Source organism: Cynocephalus volans, chromosome 2, assembly GCF_027409185.1.
Source record: "Cynocephalus volans isolate mCynVol1 chromosome 2, mCynVol1.pri, whole genome shotgun sequence".
NCBI lineage: Eukaryota > Metazoa > Chordata > Mammalia > Dermoptera > Cynocephalidae > Cynocephalus > Cynocephalus volans.
The window spans coordinates 69,003,183-69,030,190 of NC_084461.1; the positions used below are offsets into that span (position 1 = coordinate 69,003,183).

General features: G+C 37.3%; 1 protein-coding gene across 3 annotated transcripts in view; it reads right to left on the reverse strand.

Annotated features, from left to right (window-relative positions):
• Window positions 1–27,008, reverse strand: part of SSBP2 (single stranded DNA binding protein 2) — a 317,496-nt gene that overhangs the window by 214,168 nt on the left and 76,320 nt on the right. For all 3 annotated transcript variants that reach the window (XM_063084982.1, XM_063084986.1, XM_063084993.1), the window contains exon 2: window positions 1,180–1,252. In XM_063084982.1, the coding sequence (XP_062941052.1) occupies window positions 1,180–1,252 (73 nt within the window). The remainder of the gene's footprint in view (window positions 1–1,179; window positions 1,253–27,008) is intronic.

Below are 27,008 nucleotides of genomic sequence, written 5' to 3' on the forward strand. Positions count from 1 at the left end.
TCTCAGGCAGGGCACTATGCACAATGGGTTGCCTGTTGTGTCCCTGATCTGATGGGGGCCAAACTTGTGAGATCACTAAAGAGACAGCATGATTTTGAGCACCATTGTCCAACAGAAATATAAACATGGGCCACTAACAAGAGCCACATAAATAACTTCACATTTTCTAACAGCCACGTTAAATAAGAAAAAGTAAAATTATTTTTAGTAATACTTTTTATTTTACCAAATATATAATTTCAGAGTGATCAAAATTTAAAAATTATTGATAATATAAAATATCACACTTGTTCACACTAAGTCTTCAAAATCCAGTTTGTATGTCACACATACAGCACTTCTCAATTGGATTAGTCATATAGTGAGTGCTTAAAAGTCTGCATATGGCTAGTGGCTACCACACTGGATAACGCAGATGTAGAGGAAAAAGCAGGAGCTTTAGCATTAACATGAGCCTAGGTCTGACTTCTAGTTCCATAACTCACTAAGCTGTGTAACCATAAGTAAGAGAGTAAACTCTCTGAACCCTGTTATTTTCATCAGTAAAACAGGAATAATATGACCTGCCTTGCAAATTTTTTGCAAGAATTAGAAATAATATATGGAAAGTACCTTGGCACATTATGTGCCTAGCACATAGTAGAACTAAATAAAATCTTCATTATCCTCCTAATCATTATTTAGATTGGAGAAGAAAAACTACCATTGTAAGAAAGCTCAAACTCAAAGTTTTAAAAAGTGAAGGAGGAGAATAGAAAGAAACAAGAACTTGAAATAAGATTATCAGAATGTTTTCTAACTGAAAGCAACCATTATCCATACAAAATAAAAACAAACAAAACCCACACTTTCCAGAATTGTGAATAATGCCAAAATAAGATTAGAACTAGAGATAGAGCAAATTTGTTTTCTTGACTACTGTTGCCATACTAGTATTACTTTCCATTTCTAAGAGGGGGGAAATGGCTGGAAAGTTGACTAGAAGGTTATGGAATGTCACAGAAATGGCATTTTGGGATACAAAAAATGCTTATACATAATCTACAAAGACTATATTATGCATACTGATAACTGAGCATTCACTATATAACAATCGATTTTTCCAAATAACTGTTATAGTATTTTTCACTTATTTATATAAGATATCAAAATGCAATGCAGAAAATATATAAAACATACCTCTGATAAAAATGTTTGAGCTGATTTCTGAGCTCCTACATGAAGCAGATATTCATATACGTAGAGTGCTAACCTGGAAAATGAAGAAAACATTTATTGAGAAGAATATTTAAAATTCATTCTTTCAATAATGCACATATCTTTCCACTGCAAAAATATTTTAAACACTAACAGTGACAGAAAATAAGCCTTTCCCATACCTTTTCAATGGAAATTTATACATGTATGTTTGGAAAGAACTTAAACTAATTAAAATATCACACAAAGAGAAAGATAAATCTTTTCTTGGCAAAAAATATCTAAATATGGATTTTTTTTCTTGAATCATTGCACTTGTCATAATCTCATTTCCTTTGTGATATCTAATATAATAATTTATAACCAAACATTAATAATTATCTTTTATTAGTAAAATAATTGGATTAAGTTATTGAACTATTCCAACAACTTTATGTCCTTTAATCTTTCTGGTGAATGTTAATGTAAACTCTAGTTGTTTGCAGAACCATATGTCAAAACTTGTATTGAAGATCGATTTTAATATTTGTTTAGAAACCTCTCCTTATTCTTTAGGTTTATTAATCCAACTAATATTTTAGTTTATAAGACATTCAGATTCACAGCAAAGCACAGCATTATGTAAACTTTAAAGATGGTAGATCACACGAATAAATTTGTCACTCAAATATACAATATTGAGTGTACAGTATACATTTATACTACTCTCATTATCTTGTTGATTCAGAATTTTTAAGCTACACCATGTGGCTCAATTTCAGTTGAGCTGTTAACAAAATATTATTCATAAACGCAAATTAGTCTGAGGCAGTATTTTTAATGATATCTTGGACCAATGCCCAGATAGCTCACAACAGTTCAGTTCCTGCTACACTGTATTTACCAATATTGAATGAGGTTTACAGTAAATAATACATGTAACAATAACCACAATTCTGTATAGCTGCACTGTTCTATTGCCAAGCAAATTTTGATTGTTAGCGATAGACAGCATTTGCAAAAATGAGTATTTTCTTCATTTTCATGAAAACATTTCATGCATCTGTCATGAAAAGAGAAAATCTGTACAAATTCAGTTGTTCTGTCCATTTAATTCTTCCCTATTCCAAAATTGCCAAATACTTAAAATAAGAATTATTCTGTAATTACTAAGCACCTTCAGAGAGTGAGAGTGGACATCTGTTAATGTTACTCACAGATTAAAAAGTATGTTATTGACAGTGAGTATATGAATATAATTTAGAAACATGCCCTAACCTCTTCAAATTGAATGACATTCCCTACATCAGTGCTTCTCAACTCTTTTTTCTACCCTAACAAATGTGAGGGATATGGCACGCTCCTTTCAGGAGCAGCATCTCCCTGTGGAAGTATAGCTCATCCCCAAAGTATATCATAAGGGATAGAGGATTGGAATATGCCTGTAGTTTCAAACAAACAATCCTGCTGGTGATTCTTAGCACACATTCTTCAAACACACATATCCCACTCATCTTGTCCCTCTACTAACCACTCCCAACCCTCTCACATGACTTATTGATCATGACGGCAAATTTTACCTTGAAAAAGAAGAATATTTGTGAAATATTCCTGGATTGACTGTGAAGCTTCAAAATTGCCTTCCAGTGGCAGGGCCACCCTACTGCCTAACTGACAAGAAACACAGCCTCAGGCTTGTAAAACCTTGGGCCTAGGGCCAAACCAGTGGTGTAGGATAGGCAAGAAATCCAGGCCTACGTCAAAGGATGAACAATAAGGATGTTCCACCAAGCTTGGGGAATTTGGAAGTGAGAGGTACAAAGTGAAGCAGAAGCACTATAATGGCCCTGGGAGGAAGAGAACAGCCCTCAAAACAGTCAAGGCAGAGCACAACTGTTGCTGTGTCCTTTCAATAAACCCCATTCCTTAAAGTTAAGTGAGTTACCTCCCTGTAATCTTGTAATCTCTTCTTTGTAATGTTAAAGGGGCTAATATATTTTTCTGTTTTCCTAACTAATTAAATAACAAAAAAGATACCTCTTTACAAATAGAATTAAAAGCAATAATTTTCACTTTCTCTCTCTATAGGTCCAGGACAGTGATTCTAAAAAATATATTGGAAGGCGCTCAGAATCAATGCGGAAAGGAGTTTCAAACTACATAACGGGAGAGGGTGAAGCATCTTTCAAGGGTGTGTGCTCATCCTCCTACCCTTAGAACCTGGGCTGTAGCAGCTCATCATTACAAATAGGGTGACGAAATGAGATGAGGCTGAGAAAACCCGTCTATAACATTACCTCGTATATCCAGGTTCTGCAACCTCATTTGAACAAAATCAATGCTTGCTTTCTGGGGAGTCAGGACTTATCTTCCAAAAAGAGTGGCAGGGAGCAAATTCACATGGGCGAAGAACTAATTAACTCTACTGCCATGATGACTCCATAATACATGATCAGCAAATCTCTAATATTTTATTTATTTTTACTTAAAAAAAATTTTTTTTTCAAATCTCCAATATTTTAATTATCACCTCTGTGTGTAGGATTTTCCAAACCTATCCCTTTAGCCCTATCCTCTGTCTCAAGCTCCAAACTTGACTCTAAATTACTGTTTTAAGTTTCTAACAACAGATTGCTTTCTTGAATTGACCATGTCTAAAGTTAAATTCACCTCAATCTGTTTTTATAATATCTGTGCTTACCTTGAATGAAACGCAATTTCTCTGAATCTGTTTCCTCATTAGTCAAATGGAAAAAATAATACTTTCCTTGTATTGTTGAAAGAATCAGAAAGTAAATAGTAACAGTAGTAACAACATAGTAAATAATAATTATTGTTATAATTTCAGCTAATTCTATCATATCCAGCAATATATTACCAGGTTACATACTGGATTCTAATGCCACAATCTCTCCCACATTCGCCATTCCTTTTCTATCCGCCTTCCTGCTCCTGAGGAACCCCTAGGAGCCACAGCAATAGCAGGAGCTATCTGCTCTAGCTTCGGATACAGATACTCTGTATTTCCCATTAGCTCCCCACAATAAAAGCATTGGGGCCACCAGAAATAAGAATGTCCAGAAAGTTCTAGGGGAAAAGTCCTGCAATAAAAGATAGTTTGAACACAAATGATTCCAGGGGAGTGTTGTCCATCCTTATAGATAAATCACAGCATGGTCCCTTCCCCAGTGACATGAGATCGCCAAATACAAGAAAGAAACATTTTATTTGGATTCAATTTCTAATGAACAGTGAAAATTTAAAGATAAATATTGAATATATTAATATTTAAATAGTGCATACTTTTGAATTAACATTTTCTTTATGCTTTTTACAATTTTTAAGAAATTTGAGTACTTTTGATAAAGTACAGAATGGCTAATAGCTTATAATTATGATCTAGATACATAGAAAAAAATGAACAATCATGCAGTAAGAGTCAGTTGCAAAAAGTAACCCGTCTTTTTTTTAACATTAATAAAAAAGCGTATCAATGATTCATGGATCATATATCTTCAAATTATCTTCATTTCATTCTAACTGGATATCAAAGGCTAAGTTATTAAAATGATGACCAACAATTCTAGAGAGTGAGACAAAGCCATAAATGCAAGATATGTCTGTACAGATCAATACCTTCTTCACTCCCTAGTTACAAGGGGAGTCTAAGCTTTAAAAGAAAGAGCAAAGGTAGAGGTTTAAATGGGAAGAACACAGAGAAGAGCGAAAGCCTGACCCCATTTGGGGCTGCCCTGAAAACAGTAATTATATATCACCTACACATGCAATGCACACTAAACTCATTGTCTCTCAATTACACATGCATGTACCAACTTCCAGAGGAAACAGAATGGAAAAATCAACCAATGATGATAAAATTCCACAACTGAAAAACTGTCAATCTCCAGTTCTGACAGAGTCAAGTCTCCTGCAACCAGGCTTCATGAATTCAAAATTTATAACAATTTGGATGTGAACAGGTCTGCAGTTTAATCTTGCAACTTGTTTAAAAAAAGGAAGAAATTGGGGGAGATCCCACTTTTTGCTTTGCACACGATTCTAACAAAAGTGGTTTTTAGTTTCAAAAAAATACAATTAGAAGTGAATTAAAGATTTGAACAATACATATAAATGAAAATACATAAAAATGTTAAACTGCTGCCTTCCCCTCCAAAAATCATATAAAATTAAAAAGCAATACAGGACTGAGAATATATGATACATACTCAACAGAGTGACAAAAGGCTAATATGATTAATAAATAAACAGCATGAATAAAATGACCTGCCAGAATATGAAGGCCTTAATTTATATTTATATTTTTTCTTTTTTTTCTTTTTTTTTTTTTTTAAATTTTATTTTGTCGATATACATTGTGGCTGATTATTGCTCACCATCACCAAAACCTCCCTCCCTTCTCCCTCCCCCCCTCCCCCCCATCAATGTCCTTTCTGTTTGCTTGTCGTAGCAACTTCAAATAATTGTGGTTGTTATATCTTCTCCCCCACCCCCCGGTTTCTGTGTGTGTGTGTGTGTGTGTGTGTGTGTGAATTTATATATTAATTTTTAGCTCCCACCAATAAGTGAGAACATGTGGTATTTCTCTTTCTGTGCCTGACTTGTTTCACTTAATATAATTCTCTCAAGGTCCATCCATGTTGTTGCAAATGGCAGTATTTCATTCGTTTTTATAGCTGAGTAGTATTCCATTGTGTAGATGTACCACATTTTCCGTATCCACTCATCCGATGATGGACATTTGGGCTGGTTCCAACTCTTGGCTATTGTAAAGAGTGCTGCGATAAACATTGGGAAACAGGTATACCTTCGACTTGATGATTTCCATTCCTCTGGGTATATTCCCAACAGTGGGATAGCTGGGTCGTATGGTAGATCTATCTGCAATTGTTTGAGGAACCTCCATACCATTTTCCATAGAGGCTGCACCATTTTGCAGTCCCACCAACAATGTATGAGAGTTCCTTTTTCTCCGCAACCTCGCCAGCATTTATTGTTCAGAGTCTTTTGGATTTTAGCCATCCTAACTGGGGTTAGATGGTATTTCAATGTGGTTTTGATTTGCACTTCACGGATGCTGAGTGATGTTGAGCATTTTTTCATATGTCTGTTGGCCATTTGGATATCTTTCTTAGAGAAATGCCTACTTAGCTCTTTTGCCCATTTTTTAATTGGGTTGCTTGTTTTCTTCTTGTAAAGTTGTTTGAGTTCCTTATATATTCTGGATATTAATCCTTTGTCAGATGTATATTTTGCAAATATTTTCTCCCACTCTGTTGGTTGTCTTTTAACTCTGTTAATTGTTTCTTTTGCTGTGCAGAAGCTTTTTAGTTTGATATAATCCCATTTGTTTATTTTTCCTTTGGTTGCCCGTGCTTTTGGGGTCGTATTCATGAAGTCTGTGCCCAGTCCTATTTCTTGGAGTGTTTCTCCTATGTTTTCTTTAAGAAGTTTTATTGTTTCAGGGTGTATATTTAAATCCTTAATCCATTTTGAGTTGATTTTAGTATACGGTGAGAGGTATGGATCTAGTTTCATTCTCCTGCATATGGATATCCAGTTATCCCAGCACCATTTGCTGAAGAGGCAGTCCCTTCCCCAGTGAATAGGCTTGGTGCCTTTGTCAAAGATCAGATGGCAGTAAGTGTGTGGGTTGATTTCTGGATTCTCTATTCTATTCCATTGGTCAGTGTGTCTGTTTTTATCCCAGTACCATAGTGTTTTGGTTATTATAGCTTTGTAGTATAGCTTAAAGTCAGGTAGTGTTATGCCTCCAGCTTTATTTTTTTTGCTGAGCATTGCTTTGGCTATGCGTGGTCTTTTATTGTTCCATATAAATGACTGGATAGTTTTTTCCATTTCTGAGAAAAATGTCTTTGGAATTTTGATGGGGATTGCATTGAATTTGTATATCACTTTGGGTAGTATGGACATTTTCACTATGTTGATTCTTCCAATCCAAGAGCATGGGATATCTTTCCATCCTCTTGTATCCTCTCTAATTTCTCTCAGCAGTGGTTTGTATAGTTCTCATTATAGAGATTTTTCACGTACTTGGTTAACTCAATTCCTAAGTATTTTATTTCTTTGGTGGCTATTGTAAATGGGCAGGCTTTCCTGATTTCTCTTTCTGCATGTTCACTATTGGAGAAAAGAAATGCTACTGATTTTTGTGTGTTGATTTTGTATCCTGCTACTGTGCTGAAATCATTGATCAATTCCAACAGTTTTTTTTGTAGAGGTTTTAGGCTGTTCGATATATAGGATCATGTCATCTGCAAACAGGGACAGTTTGACTTCATCTTTTCCAATCTGGATGCCCTTTATTTCCTTCTCTTCTCTGATTGCTCTGGCTAGTACTTCCAACACTTTGTTGAATAGGAGTGGTGAGAGTGGGCATCCTTGTCTAGTTCCTGTTCTTAAAGGAAAAGCTTTCAGCTTTTCCCCATTCAGGATGATATTGGCTGTAGGTTTGGCATATATGGCTTTAATTATGTTGAGATACTTTCCCTCTATACCTAACTTATAGAGGGTCTTTGTCATGAATGAGTGCTGAACTTTATCAAATGCTTTTTCAGCATCTATAGAGATGATCATATGGTCCTTGTGTTTGACTTTATTAATATGGTGTATCACATTTATTGATTTGCGTATGTTGAACCAACCTTGCATCCCTGGGATGAATCCCACTTCATCGTGATGAATAATTTTACGTATGTGTTGCTGTATTCTGTTTGCTAGTATTTTAGTGAGGATTTTTGCATCTATATTCATCAAGGATATCGGCCTGTAGTTTTCTTTTTTGGTTATATCTTTACCTGGTTTTGGTATCAGGATGATGTTTGCTTCATAGAATGAGTTTGGGAGATTTGCGTCCGTTTCAATCTTTTGGAATAGTTTGTAAAGAATCGGTGTCAATTCCTCTTTGAATGTTTGGTAAAATTCTGCTGTGAATCCATCTGGTCCTGGGCTTTTCTTTGTTGGGAGCCTTCTGATAACAGCTTCAATCTCCTTTATTGTTACTGTTCTGTTCAAACTTTCTACGTCTTCACGGTTCAGTTTTGGGAACTTGTGTGTGTCCAGAAATTTATCCATTTCCTCCAGATTCTCAAATTTGTTGGCGTATAGTTGTTTATAGTAGTCTCAAATGATTCCTTGTATTTCAGATGAATCAGTTGTAATATCGCCTTTTTCATTTCTAATTTTTGTTATTTGAGTCTTCTCTCTTCTTTTTTTTGTTAGCCATGCTAATGTTTTGTCAATTTTATTTATCTTTTCAAAAAACCAACTTTTTGATTCGTTGATCTTTTGAATTGTTTTTTGGTTTTCAATTTCATTCAGTTCTGCTCTGATCTTAACGATTTCTTTCTGTCTGCTAACTTTAGGTTTGGATTATTCTTGTTTTTCTAGTTCTTTAAGGTGAAGTGTTAGGTTGTTCACTTGCCATCTTTCTATTCTTCTGAAGTGAGCGTTTAATGCAATAAATTTTCCCCTCAATACTGCTTTTGCAGTATCCCACAGGTATTGGTATGATGTATCATTGTTTTCATTAGTTTCAATAAATTTTTTGATTTCCTGCTTGATTTCTTCTTGGACCCATATGTCATTAAGTAGAATGCTGTTTAATTTCCATGTGTTTGTATAGTTTCCAGAGTTTCGTTTGTTATTAATTTCTAGTTTTAATCCATTGTGGTCTGAGAAGACACATGGGACAATTCCAATTTTTTTGAATTTATTGAGACTTGATTTGTGACCTAATATGTGATCTATCCTGGAGAATGTTCCATGTGCTGATGAGAAAAATGAATATTCTGAGGTTATTGGGTGGAATGTTCTGTAGATATCTGCCAATTCCAATTGGTCTAGAGTCTTGTTTAGATCTTGTGTTTCTCTACTGATTCTTTGCCTAGATGATCTGTCTAATATTGACAGTGGGGTGTTCAGGTCCCCTGCTATTATGGTATTAGTGTCTATTTCCTTCTTTAGGTCTAATAGAGTTTGTTTTATAATTCTGGCTGCTCCAACATTGGGTGCATACATATTTATGATTGTTATGTCTTCTTGATGGATCAGACCTTTTATCATTAAGTAGTGTCCCTCATTGTCTCTTTTTATGGTTTTTAGTTTAAAGTCTATTTTGTCAGATATAAGAATAGCTACTCCAGCTCGTTTTTCTTTTCTGTTTGCATGGTAAATCTTTTTCCATCCTTTAACTCTTAGTCTGGGTGAATCTTTATGGGTGAGGTGGGTCTCTTGTAGGCAGCAAATAGTTGGGTCCTGCTTTTTGATCCAGTCAGCCAGTCTGTGTCTTTTGATTGGGGAATTTAAGCCTTTTACATTAAGAGTTGTTATTGAAAGGTGTTGATTTATTCCTAGCATTTTATTGGTTGTTTGGTTGTCTTAGGTGTCTTTTGTTCCTTGCTTTCTGATTTACTGTTTGTTTTCTGTGTTTGTTGGTTCCTTAGGTTGTAGATAGTGTTTTTGTTAGCTTGTTTTCTCTTCATGAATGCCATTTTTATTATACTAGCTGGTTTAGATTTTTCTTGGGTTTTTATGGCAGTGGTAGTTATTTTTCAGGAACCAAACGCATTACTCCCTTGAGGATTTCTTGTAAGGGTGGTCGTGTGGTAGGGAACTCCCGCAGTTTTTGTTTGTCTGAGAAATATACTATTTGCCCCTCATTTCGGAAGGATAGCCTTGCAGGGTAGAGTATTCTTGGCTGGCAATCTTTGTCTTTAAGTATTTTGAAAATATCATCCCATTTTTTTCTAGCTTTTAAGGTTTGTGATGAAAAGTCTGATGTTAACCTGATTGGGGCTCCCTTATAGGTGATTTGATGCTTCTCTCTTGCAGCTTTTAAGATTCTCTCTTTGTCTCTGAGTTTTGCCAATTTGACTATGACATGTCTTGGAGAAGGTCTTTTTGGGTTGAATACATTTGGAGATCGTTGAGCTTCCTGGATCTGAAGATCTGTGATTTTTCCTATACCTGGGAAGTTTTCTGCCACTATTTTGTTGAATATGTTTTCAATGGAATCTCCATTTTCCTCCCCTTCTGGAATACCCATGACTCGGATATTTGAGCGCTTAAGGTTGTCTGATATCTCTCTCAGATTTTCTTCCATGTCCTTGATTCTTTTTTCTTTCTTTTTGTCTGCTTGTGTTATTTCAAACAGCCCATCTTCAAGTTCAGAGGTTCTCTCTTCAACTTCGACAAGACTGCTGGTTAAACTCTCCGTTGTGTTTTTTATTTCGCTGAATAACTTCTTCAGTTCAGCAAGTTCTGCTACATCTTTTTTCAGGACATTGATTTCCTTGTACATTTCCTCTTTCAGATCCTGTATAGTTTTCCTCATTTCATCATGATGTCTTGCTGAGTTTTCTTGTATCTCATTCAGTTTCCTTAGAATTATCACTCGAAATTCCTTATCAGTTATTTCAAGGGCTTCTTGTTCTATAGGATCTAGAGTTTGAGATTTATTAACTTTTGGTGGTGTACTTTCTTGATTTTTTTGTATTTCTGGTATTTTTTTTTTTTGGTGTTTATTCATTTTGGCAGGGGGTTTCACAGTCCACCGGTTTGAGACTAATGACTAACTAGGATGTTGCTGTGGTTGCCAATTTGGTATGGCTCCCTCCGTGACTGCTCAGTTGGCCTCTAGTGCCTTGTGTGTGTGGTTGCCTCGGGTCTTGGGCTTCTCCGGGGATCCACCTTTCTGGTCAGCTTGGACTCTGCTGGGGTGGTGGATCACATACCACAGGGTGTGTGATCTCTGTTGAGCTTTCACTTCCTGTACAGGACTTCTCCCCGTTCCGTGTGCTCTGGCCCAGGTTGTTAGATCGTGCAGTGGCGACCCCACCGGGTGTGTGGTTTCTGTCGAGTCTCCGCCTCCCTGGCCGCACGTCTCCCCCCTCTGTGCACACTGTGCTGGGCTGGGGTGTGTCTTCTGCACCCCTCGTCTATCAGCTGGGCCTTCAAGACCCTGCTCAGCACCGCCTCACCCAGGAAGTCTACCAGGTTTCTGCTAGGCACAGACGACCGGTCTCTCTGGGTGCCTTTGTAGCACTGTGTAGATCTTTCTCGGGTCTTGTTCACCTTTGTATCCCCCCAGTATAAACCGAGTCTAGTGCCCGCCTGCAGCCTGCTCTCCGGCAGGTTCAAGCGGACCTGGGAACTCTCCTACCGCACTATTCCCAACCAGAAATTCGTTAGGCTTTTTTCCAAACTGGTGGTCGCAGAGATGGTATCTGCCTCCCAGTAACAGGAAGTTTACCGGGGCCGGAGTCCAGGGTGTGGTGGAGTGACAGTCGGCCCGCCCCTACTTCCTTGCCCTCCCAACACTGGTCGGGATGCCCCACACCCCCAGCCCCGCCAGAGAACCGTGGAGGGAGTGGGAGAGGAGGCCGGTCCGCAGGCTCCGGAAAGCCCCACGCCAGGCCAAGCAAATGGGCTCAGTGATGGCCGAGCAGGGCGGAGCTGCCCGCACCTGGGAAAATGGAGGCAGCACCGGGCGGTGAGTGGCCTGGTGGTGCAGGCAGGAGCTGCGTGGGCATCCACCCCCCGAACAGAGCTGTGCCAGGGATCACTCACAGTGCTGTGCCAGGTCGGGCGCTCGCTGTGTCTCTGGTTTGTCGCCTTCCGTGTTCTCGGCGCTGCCGCCTCGGGCTGTTCAGTCGCGGCGCGGCTCGGGCGCTCCCAGGAATCTTCTTTAATGCCGGCCTGAAACCTCGAATCCTGAATAGGGCAGCTGGCCGCCTTCAGTGCGGCCCCAGCCTCCGGGATCCTGTCTGCATCCACAGCAGCCCTGGCGCCGCGTTCCCTGTTTCAAGACTCGCTTTTGCAGCTAAGAAACAGTTCTTTTCCTGCTCCACACTTCAACGCTGTTGCCTGTAAATGAGGCAGCCTCTCCTGCCGCGGCAAAGTGGCGGTCACCCCTCACGACCGGCCAGCAGCAGCGGTCCTCCCTTAAGAGATGGCAAGAGGAAGGTCCACAAGTTTCCCGGCTGCCTGAGGCCCAGTGGCCGCCTTTTCCACCTCAGCTACTCCGCGCCCACCGCCACAGCCGCCGCCATCTTGAAAAAACCCCAGGCCTTAATTTTTAAATAACGAGCAACGTATGAAAATGAAAAGTCAAATAAGAAGGATCATTACATATAGCCAGAAAAAAACTGTAAGGAAAAATGTTCAACCTCCTAGTCATAAAAGATATTTTAAAATTTCAGTAATGAATGTAACAAAGATGTTAAAAACATTAAAGCATTCAATGCCTATAAAAGTATAATACGGAAGTGTAAATGGATAGCTTTTCAGGAAAATAGTGTGGCAAGGTGAAGGGTAAGTGAGTAAGTGTAAAAGAAAAAGTGGAAAACAGCTTGCACTGTATGCTCCCATCTGTACTACATGTATTTTCTTCCTGAGACACTTTATGCACATACAAGCACTAGAGCACAAGTGCCATTCCCACACTTCCCATTCCCATAGAATCATTTGAGTGCAGACATTCTTTTACTGCAGGGCTTATTAGTAGGGACTGAGGCCTGGGACAAGAGGGAAACTTTTTTACTGCACAGCTTTTCTTCTGTTTGATTATTTCCCCTGGGCTTACATTATTTATTTAAAAAGAAATAAACAACAAGATTTTAAAAATTAAATAATAAATTTTTATATCTTTTGACCCAATAACTTTTATTCTAAAATACTATTCTAAAGAATTAATCAGAAATCCAAAAAATTTATAATGAGGCTTGTGGCAAAATTTTCAGCAGTGAAAAACTGGCAGCCTAAATATCTGATAAAAGAGGAATAATGAAATTGTGATATATAGATGTAACAGGAAAATATGTTTTTGAAAAATGTTTAATGAAGAAATTGCTCATAATTCAATGTTAAAATTTAAAAGTCCCAAAATACATACAATGTGCATGGTACAAAAAAAATAGAAGGAAATATAAGTTACTGCTACTTGTAGAAACGTTAACAAAAATGAGCAGTGACAGATGAAGACCAACAAGTATGGACAGGGTAGAAAAACTAAGTACAGCAGTAAAACCAGTATGGCTTACTTAAAACAGGGGCAAACATCCCCCTGCCTCCCTCAGAAGACCTGAGGGCAACTCTTATTCTAGTACTGTCCTCTAATTTATAATCATAATGGTAGCTTTGTGTCTTCAGTAAAAAAATTGAACTTCATGCCATTTATACTAAACAAAAATATAATGTATTTAGCTATATAAAAATATTAAAGCTCTGATATATTTTCTTCAAATATATTTTCCTAGTTTGTTGTCTGACTTAATTTTGGTCAAGTTTGGGGAGTGGGCGGTGGGGTGGATTTAGATATTTTTTCTACAATAAAATGGCAACTTTACATTTTTTAATTAACAAAATGTATATAAACTTAAGTCCACAACATGATGTTCTGACATATGCATACACTGCAAAATGACTAAATGAAGCTTATTAATATATCTATTACCTCACATTTGTGTGTGTGTGTGTGTGTGTGTGTGTGGTAAGAACACTTAAAATCTACTCTCGGCAATTTTCAACTATACAATACATTGTTATTAACTATAGTCACCATATTGTACAACAGATCTCTTGAACTTATTCCTCCTATCTAACTGAACTTTTGAATCCTTTGATCAACATCCTCCCAATGTCCCCATCCCCAGCCTCTAGTGATCACCATTCTATTCTCTATGTCCATGAGTTTGACTTTTTTAGATTCCATGCATGAGTAAGATCATGTGGGTTTTTGTGCCTGGCTTATTTCACTTAAAATGTAACATCCATGTTGTCACAAATGACAGGATTTCCTTCTTTTTAAAGACTAAATAGTAGTCCGTTGTACATATACCACATTTCCTTTATTCATCTCCTGATGGACACTTAGGTTGATTCCATATCTTGACTATTGTGAATAATGCTGCAACGAACATGGGAATACAGGTGTCTCTTTGACATACTGATTTAATTTCCTTTGGATATATACCCAGTAGAAGAACTGCTGGATCATATGGTAGTCCTATTTTCAATCTTTTGAGCAACTCCCATATTATGTTCCATAATGGCTGTACTAATTTATATTCCCACCGACAGAGTACATGGGTTCCTTTTTCTCTACAACCTTATCTACACTTATTTCTTGTCTTTTTGGCAATAGCCATTCTAACAGATGTGGGGTGATACATCATGTAGTTTTAATTGGCATTTTCCGGATTAGTGATGTTGAACAATTTTTCATACACCTACTGGCCATTTGTACATCTTCTTTCGATAAATGCCTACTCAGGACATTTCCCCCCCACCCCCGTGCCTTTTTTTTTGTTGGTGGCTGGCAGGGATCTGAACCCTTGACCTTGGTGTTATAATACTGTGCTGTAACCAACTGAGCTAACTGGTCAGCCCCCCATATTTTAATCAGGTTATTTGGTTTTTTGCTACTGAATTGATTTCCATATATATTTTGGATATTAACCCCTGATAAGATGTTCAGTTTGCAAATATTTTCTCATGTTCTATAGGCTGCCTCTTCACTGTGTTGTTTCCGTTGCTGTACAGAAGTTTCTGTTGTATATAATTCCATTTGTCTTTTAAGCTAGATATCCCATTTTGTTTTTTTCTCTGTGTTTTGGGGGTCATATCCATGAAATTATTGCTAAAACCAGTATCATAATCTTTCCCCCTATGTTTTCTTCTAGTAGTTCTACAATTTGAGGTCTTATGTTTTAATGTATTTTGAGTTGATTTTTGTACAGGGTAAACGCTAATTTTCACAGCACCATGTATTGAAGAGACTGTCCTATCCCCACTGTGTGTTCTTGGCATCATTGCTGAAAATAAACTGACTGTAAATGTGTGTATTTATTTCAGAGCTCACTATTTTGTTCCATTGGTCTATGTGTTTGTCTTTATGCCAATACCATGCTGTTTTGATTACTATAGATTTGTAACAGACTTTGAAATCAGGTAGTGTGATGTCTTCAGCTTTCTTCTTTTTTCTCAATACTGCTTTAGCTATTCTGGGTCTATTGTGGTTCCATATGAACTTTAGGATTTTTTTTTTTCTATTTCTGTAAAAAATGTCAGTGGAATTTTGATGGAAATTGTGCTAAATCTGTAGATCACTTTGGGTATTATGGACACTTTAACAGTATTTAGTTTTCCAATTCATGAACACAGAATATCTTTCCATTTATTTATGTCTTCTTCAATTTCTTTACCAATGTTTTATAGTTAAAAGTCCAAGGTATTTGGTACCATAAAAATATTAAACTTCTGATATATTTTATTTTTCCCAGTTTGTCATCTGACTTAGTTTCGGTCAGGTGTTTTTTTCTTTCTTTTTCGGGGGGGGTGGGGGGGACATTGAGATATTTTTTATTTTTAAATGTAGAAATAACTAACATGAAAAGAAATATGCTAAGTCCTTACAGATAAATGGACAGAGACAATAATAAACATCATAAGTAATTTTAAAATGTTAAATATTACTGATAATCAAATATATACTAAAGGAACAATGTGATTTAAATTCTTACTTAAATGCATAAATTTAAGAAAATGGATGTTCAAACACTGCTGATGGCAATAAACTGATACAGTTCTTTACAAAACGAATTTGGCAATAAGCAAATCAAGAAATTTCCAAAAACAAGTTCACACAATTTGACCCAATAATTTTATTACTCAGAATCTAGCCTAAAGAAATTATCCTAAATGTAGAAAACCTTTATGCGTAAAGATTCTTAACCAAAAATATATAGAACAATCAAAAAATAAATGAAAAGAAAAACAGTTTGTTTTATAGTAAATATTTTCCATTAGTTAATGTCATGTTTAGGAAAAAGTCAGGATTTAGATATATTCATTCAATAAGCACTTAAGAGACCTCTCCCTACTTAATTCATGAACTTTAAAATCTGAGAAGATGTCATTGCCATACAACCAAATAAAATTATTTCAAATTTATGAAAATAATTATTTTTCAATTCCAATTTAATAAATGCTTAATCATAAAAAAATAGGAATTACAAATTCTAATATAGAAACTTGAATTTTTACCATTCACAGAAACAAAATCCATTACATGTTTGCCAATAGGTATCATTTAACAGTACTAGGATAGATTAACTATTTAACTAATTAGGCATCTACAACAGAGACTGTCACTTAAGAATCTAATTACAGCAAATTCTCAACTATCCTTGTAAGTGAATGAATGTACAGTCTGGGAAAGGAGTAAAGACCTTATTTCACTCAATTCTTTCTATAATCTAGATATCTAATTTGAGGTTAAATTTCTTCCTCTGAAGGAAGTAGTAGAAAATAAGGAACTAGGGGCAAGATAATTTTCTAAGACAGTATCGTTAAACTCCAAACAGGTTTACCAAGCCACACATAAATAAAAGGTAAATACTACCTATAGTTCAGAGCTAATACCTAATTCTCTCTTTTTCTACATGCATACATATGTATGTATGCCAATATGTATGTAGTACGTATGCGTGTATAATACAGTTATATAAAACGAATTATTTCACAAAAGTCAGCTAATAAAAATGGTCTAATTTTTTAAATTTGAATTTATAAAATAGTTAAAGTGGATATGACTTTATATCATAGAAAGGATTTTTTAGCCTTGTGAACAAGATTCAAGAGTTTCCTTTGCACCACATGTGCTAGTTTAATAATATGATTTATTATTTATAAAACTTTTAGAAAACGTACTACAACGTGTGACACTTGTAGATAACATTTAATTATGCCTTGCAATATTTCTGTGATGTACACAGAGTTATGAACTATGCATAAATATCATTATGTAAGTGCTTACACAATGAAGAGTCCAACTACCAATAAATGGCTATGTCTGTCAACCTCACCATATTTTATATAGGCTTTTCATTTAGGTCCACCTATTACCTATTAATGAACCTGTCTTTTGCAAGCTATCCTTTTAATATTCCAAAAAGATGTAGTGTTGAAACTGAAAAGCAAAAGTGAGTAGCCATAAAATATGGGAAAACATCCATCCATCCAAAACTTCAGTGATGACAACTGATTTTGTTAGCATTTTGCTATCTTCTTACATTTAGCAAATAAAAAGACAAAGATTAAAATAAACATAGAGGCTGCAAATTAGTGAATATCCATTTGTAATTTAAAAATTATTTTGGTTAAGTCACTATATGTACAAAGGTAGAGAAAGACAGGGTAGAATAATTGCTTCAAAAATCGGCTGTACCTAATTTCTCTTGAAATTAAACTACTATAATACGCTTTGTCTTGTTTATCTCTGTATCTCTAGCACCTAAAATAGTAGGTAGCCAATAAGCATTTTTGAATGAATGAATGACTCTCTTAGACCAGGCATAAGGCACTTGTAGAATTATTTGGTTTCTTGCATTCAAGGGAGAAGTATAAAATCTCCCTTAGATACCTAATTTAACAAAACATCCCCTCAATATTCTTAATATTCACCCTCTCAATAAAATATTATCCTGTTCAACATGGATATTTCTAAAAGAAATCCTTCACACTGACTCCTAACCCCTATATACAAAGAGTACTTTTTTAAAAAAGAAATAAATTGACCCATTTAACTGTGGGTGATAAATTTTTGGTATTTTAGCTGTTATTTTTAAAAAACAGATCCTCAAAAAGCACTAGCCTCCCCTCTCTCCTCTTTATTTCCTTTTAAAAGGAAATAAAGCAAGGTTAGGGAATAAAAAATAAAAGAATGGTAGAGGGTATGGGAGTGGTATTTTAGAAAGAATGGTCTAGCTGTTGCCATTTAGCACTTATGAATAGTATGTGATGGAGTTTGGATGTGTTGTCCCCTCCAAAACTCATGTGGAAATCTGATCTCCAATGTGGCAGTGTTGGAAACTGATTGAGTCATGGGGGCGGATCCCTCATGAATGGATTAATGCTCTCCCTGGGGGAGGGGGAGATTAATGAGTGAGTTCTCGCTCTATTAGTTCCCACGAGAACTGTTTAAAGAACCTGGCACTTTCTCTCTCTCTCTCTCTCTCTCTCTCTCTCTCTCATGACAAAAATTTTGTAGCAATATTTTCATATCAGGCATTTTTATTCTGTGTTATTCTGAAGAGTTCACAGTTTTCTAGCAGGTTATCACTCTAAATTTGAAATGAGATCAATGGAAGGGGAAAGGGCTCACTTGAATAAATCAATTGATGGCAAAATATCCTACAACAGTTATTTTATCAAAGTATCACTGTAGTTACAGTATATTTACAGCCAATAAGACAGACGTAATTTTTTCCACCTGAGAAAATAATACTATAACTGGTAATGAATTACATTTCTCAAATTAAGAAAATGAGTACTGCTTTGTGCTGTGAAGACACACTGGGTATCAAGATTTAACTAAGATACAATTACTATTGATAGAAATTTCCTTGGAGCTAAATGCAAACCAATAAACACAATGCATCAATTCAGCTCTATCCAATAGACTCAGACCATAATGACAGAAGTTACATGGAAGTTTTTAAAAAAAGAGAGAAATTTTTTCAAATAAATTTGCATGTATCAATTGTCCAACAAAATTAATATTTCTTCATACATTCAATTATGAATAGCCAAAGCACAATGACTCTAACCAAATATTCTTAAGTACATTAAAAATGATAAGGCTGTGAAATTTTATCCACCCTAATTACCTTAATCCAAAGTAAATTTTCCTTTAAAAAAAAAAAAGGAAGGAAGAGACAGGCAAAGACGGAGAGAGAAAGGGAGGAAATTAAGTGTGATGGTAAAGTTTCATTCTTACTTTTGAAATTAACCATGTTACGTTTATGTTCTAATTCATAAACAATTGAGCTTGTATTTCTTAATACTCAAATTTGGTTATTTTTAACCAGTTCAACTATTACTCAAATGTCTTTTCCTCAACTTTATTGTATAACAGCACTTCCACCAGAAAATAGTTAAATAAAGCACAAAAGTTTGCTAAAATCAAATAATATTAAATATTTTTATGGAAAATTATTGGGATACTCATTTGAAATTAGTGTTTTCAATGAAGATCTTATTAAACTTTACATTATATTTCTTCAAGGTTCTCACCATTTGTACAGAAAATTTAAGGACAAAAAAGGAAATGATACTTGCAAATTATTTCCCAAAGAAATAATTCTAGCTAAGTCAAAATGACCTTAATAAAAATTTTGAAACTTTGTTTGAAAGCTATACAGATATACATTCTGATGATACACCTCTACCTCTGGGATTTATTCTAAAGATAAAAGTAGAAAAAAAGATTTATAGAAAGGATTTTCATGACAGTTTCACTAATAGCAAATATAACGGACATAACCTATATGTCCGGCTCAGTGGAAATCATGAAATTATGGTACACCATTTGCACATGTGCATACAATAGTGGCAATATACAGAATAAAATGTTACATAGTAATTACAAAGAACACTGACAACACCAAACGCTAGCTAGAATATGGAGCAACAGGGACTTTCATTCATTGCTGGTGGGAATGCAAAATGGTAGGACTACTTTGGCAGAAAGTTTGGTGATTTCTTACCAAGCAAAACATACTCTTACCAGGAACTGAGCTCTTTGGTATTTACCCAAATGAATTAAAAAATTATGTTCACACAAAAACCTGCTCACAGATGTTTATAGCAGATTTATTCATAACTGCCAACAATTGGAAGTCACCAAGATGATCTTCAGTAGGTGAATGGAGAAATAAACAATGGTGCATCCACACTGGAATATTACACAGCACTAAAAAGAAATGAGCTACTAAACCATGAAAAGACACGAAGGAAGCTTGAATGCATATTATTGAGTGATAGAATTGCCAATTAGAAAAGGCATACGTTCTGTATGATTCCAACTTATAAGACATTCTGGAAAAGGCAAAACTATGGATATAGTAAAAAGTGATTACCAGGAATTAGGTGGGAGGGAGGGATAAATAGAGGACAGATGATTTTTAAGGCAGTGAAACTACTCTGTATGCTACTACAATAGTGAATACATGTCATTACACATTTGTCCAAACCCATAAATGTATACCACCAACAGTGAACCCTAAACTGTGGACTTTAGGTGATAATGGTACTCGCTTTGGCAGCACATATACTAAAATTGGGTGATAATGATGTGTCAGTGTAGGTTCATCAATTGTAATAAATGCACCACTCTGGTGGGGATGTTGATAATGGGGGAGGCAATGCATGTGTGTGTGCAGGGAAATACAGGCAATCTCTGTAACTGCCACTCAATTTGCTATGAACCTAGATAGAAAATAAAATCTATTTTAAAAGCAGTCACTGAAGTGGGTAATGGAGCTTCTTACTTCTCTGTAGTTTTCTGTATTTTTCAAATTTTCTATAATCAAGAAAATTATTTTACAACTTAGTCATGAGTTCATATTGCCATCTCCAACTTTACCGTAAACTATGTACATATTACATTTTCCTCAAGTACAGAGGAACAATAATAGTTTACTGTAAAAATAAGTTATGTCAATACTATAACCAAGAAAACATCCTTCTAAGTAATGCAAATTACACAGCCCAAGAAAATAAAATGAGTGGAACACGTTTTAAAGCATTCTAATGTTTTTCCTCTGGCAACTAAGCACTGAAAATAACTTGCTCAGAATTTCTTCCTGGCTTTACCACTCTTATTTTTCTTAATTTCTCCTGTTAATTCTCTTCAAATCTTTGCATATGCCATTTTGGCATTTAGATCTACTCTGCTTTACATCTCCTTTCCTTTCCTACTAACTTTATGTTCCTTACTTCTTGCGCCTTCTTTTTTAAAGTTTAGCCTGTTCCTTCCTTAACCTTAGCCAAATCCCAATGCTCATCTAGCTATGATACATTTGGTGATGTCTTTAGTTGAATCTACTTCATCACTGTCATATTTTAAGTATCCACATCAGTATGTTCCATTAAGTGAGGCTAGTGCTTATAATCCATTTTCCACTTTCTGTAAAGGAATTTTGGAAGAGTTTTTCTTATAGCAAATTCCATCAATGTCTCTGACCTGTACTCCTTAGGGCATAGGCAGAAGAGGAAAGAAATGATTCAGAAGAATATATCTGTAGATACAGAATCCAGAATTCTACTACCACAAAAGGAAATGTGCAGGTTTTCAAAGGAAAACCCCAGCTCACAAAAAACACTGGATAATTTTTCCCTCTGATTTTCAAAAGATATAAATGTATGGTAATTGTTTTTAAAAACCATCTGCCTTGGGTTGAATATCCCCCCAAACTTAATCCCCACTGTAACTGTTGGGAGCGTCGGAAATCCTATTATGGCAATTGAAAGGCAGGGCCTTCAGGGAGGTGATTAGACTGTAGGACCATACAACAGTGAATGGATTAATAATGGTGGTCAGGGGAGTGGTTCTGATGATTTTAAAAGGAAAGGAGAGTGCATGAGGAACTATCTTGTCTGTACTCGACCATTTTCTACTATGGGAGACCCCTGGGTCACTGTTGCCACCACCAAGGCCTTCAACAGCTGTGTTCCCAGGAATTTGGACTTCCCAGCCTCTGAAACTGTAAGCAATAAATTTATAAACCTCCCAGTTTCAGGTATTTATAAGAAACAGAATCAGACTAATACACCATCATTTGGAGCTATTTTTAAAACCTCCCTGTAAAATAATCAGAATCACAGAGTTTTTTCCCCACCACGGCTTAAACCATTTCCTAGCCTTAGTTCAATATATTTAGACATCAACAACATTTGGGGGTTTTTTGTTTTTTTTTTTATTTTGTCAATATACAATGTGGTTGATTATTGTGGCCCATTACCGAAACCTCCCTCCCTCCTCCCTCTCCCCCTTCCCCCCCAACAATGTCCTTTCTGTTTGCTTGCGGTATCAACTTCAAGGAATTGTAGTTGTTATGACTCCTTCCCTCCTGCCCCAGTTATTTGTGCATTAATTAATTTATTTATTTTTAGCTCCCACAGATAAGTGAGAACATGTGATATTTCTCTTTCTGTGCCTGACTTGTTTCACTTAATATAATTCTCTCTAGGTCCATCCATGTCATTGCAAACAGCAGTATTTCATTCTTTTTTATAGCAGAGTAGTATTCCATTGTGTAGATGTACCACATTTTCCGTATCCACTCATCTGATGATGGACATTTGGGCTGGTTCCAACTCTTAGCTAATGTAAAGAGTGCTGCAATGAACAACAGCATTTGCTCTTTAAGTCCATTTAGTCGTCTATTCATTAGACAACTCTTAAGAATCTACTTTGTGCAAAGAACAGAGAACCAATGAGATATCATTAATTTAGGGCCCACTCACTAATGCAGAATTTGTGGCAATATGGCTAGGGGATGCATCTTTATCCCAAGAAAAAGTTTAACAACTTAGTGACATAAAGATAATTCTAACATCTAAAATTAGAAACAAAAATTATTTTCAAACATCCTGAGAAAATTTATAAAGAAACATGTATTATGCAAATCACCATCTATAGTAAGTTTCTATTACTGCTCTAGGTCTTAGACAAAAACTAAATGAACATACAAATCTTTCACTCAAGTACTTTTCAGACTTGTTAATGGGACAAGACATATAATTAAAATAAGATCAATAGATGATGGCAGTGGCTGCAGCGGTGGGCGCGGAGTAGCTGAGGTGGAAAAGGTGGCCACTGGGCCTTAGGCAGCCGGGAAACTTGTGGACCTTCCTCTTGCCGTCTCTTAAGGGAGGACCGCTGCTGGTGGCCAGTCATGGGGGCTGACCTACACTATGCCCTTGGCAGGAGAGGTTGCCTCATTTACAAGCAACAGCTTTGAAGTATGGAGGAGGAAAAGAACTGTTTCTTAGCTGCAAAAGTGAGTCTCTAAACAGGGAACATGGCGCCGGGGCTGCTGTTGACACTGCCAGGATACCGGAGGCTGGGGCTGCGCTGAAGGCGGCCAGCTGCCCTATTCAGGATTCGAGGTTTCAGGCCAGCATAAAAGAAGATTCCTGGGAGCGCCCGAGCTGCGTGGCACGACTGAATGAGCAGCCCAAGGCAGCGCTGGCCAAGAATGGGGACAGTGACGAAGCAGAGGCAGAGAGGGAGCCACCCGACCCGGCACAGCCCTGTGAGTGACCCCCGGCCCGGCCCTGCTCAGGGGGCGGAAGCCCGCCCGGCTTCCGCCTGCCCCACCGGGCCACTCACAGGCCCCGGGGCTGCCTCCATTTTCTCAGGTGGTGGCGGCTCCGGCCTGGCTCGGCTAAGCCTATCCTCCTCGCCCGGCTCGGCTCCTCACTGAGCCTTCCCACTTGCTTGCCCCGGTGCGGGGCTTCCCAGGGCCTGCGGGCTGGCCTCCGCTCCCACTCCCTCCACGGTTCTCTGGCGGGGCTGGTGGCGTGGGGCGTCCCTGGCCAGCGTAGGGAGGGCAAGGAAGTATGAGCTGGGCTGACTGTCACTCCACCACACCCTGGGCTCCAGCCCCCGGTTACCTTCCTGTTACCGGGAGGCAGATTCCATCTCTGCGGCCACCAGTTTGGAAAAACGCCTAACCGATTTCTGGTAAGGAATAGTGTGGTCGGAGAGTTCCCAAGTTCGCTTGAACCTGCCGGAGAGCTGACTGCGGGCGGGCACCGGACTCGGTCCACGCCAGGGGGATTCAAAGGTGAACCGTGTGCTGCAGGCTCCTCCCCCAAGGAGCTCACGCTCTGGTATGGGAGATAAGACAAGTACACAAATAACCGTGATACCAGGAGGAAGGTGATAAGTCCCGGGAAAGATCTACACAGTGCTACAAAGGCACCCAGAGCGACCAGTCGTCTGCGCCTAGCAGAAATCTGGTAGACTTCCTGGGTGAGGCGGTGCCGAGCAGGGTCTTGAAGGCCCAGCTCACAGACGAGGGCTGCAGAAGACACGTCCCAGCCCAGCCCAGTGCGCACAGAGTGGGGAGACGTCCGGCTAGGGAGGCGGAGACTCGACAGAAACCACACACCCTGTGGGGTCGCCACTGCACCATCCAACAGCTCGGGCCAGAGTGCACGGAACAGGGAGAAGTCCTGCACGGGAAGTGGAAGCTCAGCAGAGACCACACACCCTGTGGTACTGCCCCGTGATCCAGCAGCCCAGCAGAGTCCAAGCTGACCAGAGAGGTGGATCCCCGGAGAGGCCCAAGACCCGAGGCAACCACACACACAAGGCACTAGAGGCCAACTGAGCAGTCACGGAGGGAGCCATACGAAATTGGCAACCACAGCAACATCTTAGTTAGTCAATAGTCTCAAACCGGTAGACTGTGAAACCCCCTGCCACAATGAATAAACATCAAAAAAAAGATACCAGAAATACAAAAAATCAAGAAAGTACACCACCAAAAGTTAATAAATCTCAAACTCTAGATCCTATAGAACAAGAAGCCCTTGAAATGACTGATAAAGAATTTCGAGTGATAATTCTAAGGAAACTGAATGAGATACAAGAAAACTCAGCAAGACATCATGATGAAATGAGGAAAACTATACAGGACCTGAAAGAGGAAATGTACAAGGAAATCAATGTCCTGAAAAAAAATGTAGCAGAACTTGCTGAACTGAAGAAGTTATTCAGCGAAATAAAAAACACAACAGAGAGTTTAACCAGCAGGCTTACGGAAGTTGAAGAGAGAACCTCTGAACTTGAAGATGGGCTGTTCGAAATAGCACAAGCAGACAAAAAAAAAAGAAAAAAGAATCAAAGACATTGAAGAAAATCTGAGAGAGATATCAGACAACCTTAAGCGCTCAAATATCCGAGTCATGGGTATCCCAGAAGGGGAGGAAAACGGAGATTGCATTGAAAACATATTCAACAAAATAGTGGCAGAAAACTTCCCAGGTATAGGAAAAAGACAACCAACAGAGTGGGAGAAAATATTTGCAAAATATACATCTGACAAAGGATTAATATCCAGAATATATAAGGAACTCAAACAACTTTACAAGAAAAAAACAAGCAACCCAATTAAAAAATGGGCAAAAGAGCTAAGTAGGCATTTCTCTAAGAAAGATATACAAATGGCCAACAGACATATGAAAAAATGCTCAACATCACTCAGCATCCGGGAAATGCAAATCAAAACCACACTGAGATACCATCTAACCCCAGTTAAGATGGCTAAAATCCAAAAGACTCCGAACGATAAATGCTGGCGAGGTTGTGGAGAAAAAGGAACTCTCATACATTGTTGGTGGGACTTCAAAATGGTGCAGCCTCTATGGAAAATGGTATGGAGGTTCCTCCAACAATGGCAGATAGATCTACCATATGACCCAGCTATCCCACTGCTGGGAATATACCCAGAGGAATGGAAATCATCAAGTCAAAGGTATACCTGTTCCCCAGTGTTCATTGCAGCACTCTTTACAATAGCCAAGAGTTGGAACCAGCCCAAATGTCCATCATCGGATGAGTGGATACAGAAAATGTGGTACATCTACACAATGGAATACTACTCAGCTATAAAAACGAATGAAATACTGCCATTTGCAACAACATGGATGGACCTTGAGAGAATTATATTAAGTGAAACGAGTCAGGCACAGAAAGAGAAATACCACATGTTCTCACTTATTGGTGGGAGCTAAAAATTAATATATAAATTCACACACACACACACACACAAAAAAAACGGGGGGGGGGGAAGAAGCTATAACAACCACAATTACTTGAAGTTGATATGACAAGCAAACAGAAAGGACATTGTTGGGGGGGAGAGAGGAGAGGGAGGAGGGAGGGAGGTTTTGGTAAGGGGCAACAATAATCAACCACAATGTATATCGACAAAATAAAAGTTAAAAAAAAAAAATGAAAAATAGATGATTTCTGGATGAATGAAAAAAACAATATCAATAATACAAAGTAGCATAAATGGGCATGCGGGCAATAAAAAACATCAAGAATTCAGAATAGGAAGAAACTGTAGTAAGACACTCTTGACAAAAGAGTTTTAACTAACAGGAAATAGCACGTAAGCCAGGCAGTAAGGGAAATAGAATGAACAGAGAGAAAAGAGGATTTTTAAGAAAAAGGTAATAGGATGAAAAAACTACACTATATGCAACAATGGTGGCCAAAATAAAATTCTCTATGTACCTGAAAGTAATAAAACGGTTTCATAAAGTATTCTATTATTGAGATAGATTTTGACATATCAATATGCAATAGAAAAATTTTACTCTATTATCTCATTACTACAAAATAGCAATAGCAACTTATATTTATAGTGTTTTATAGCTCATAAAATATTTTTGCATATGAAAGTAAATTATTCATTATTTAGTAGCAGCTTTCAGTAAATCTTACTTTATTAAGAATTTTTTCACATAGTTCTCTTTTAATTATTTTTCAACTTATATTAAAATAAGCCTTTATTATGTGCATTTGTAATTGAAAAGATGTCCATTCTAGATGACATTTCCTAATTAAAATTAAGGTTACTATGAAAATCTTTGGAATACAGAAACTTAATCAGCAGCCAAAAACATAAGTAAAAACCCACCAAAAGAAACCCACAATTTAAAAAAAAATACCAGAAAGTAGAGTCTATTTTTTCAAACATAGATAGGATCATTCTGATTCTTCACTTACTTTTGTATCTAAAATAAACTTTTCAAATGTATCTCCACATAGGAAGGCAAAATAATCAATAGATTAAAGAGAAAAACAGATGAGGGGTGAAAAATAAGATTAAACACAACATGAACCTACATTAAATTAATCTCCGGATACTTAAATTCCAATCAATTGCACTAAGAAACATTTAGCACCCTTGGATACCTAAATCAATAAA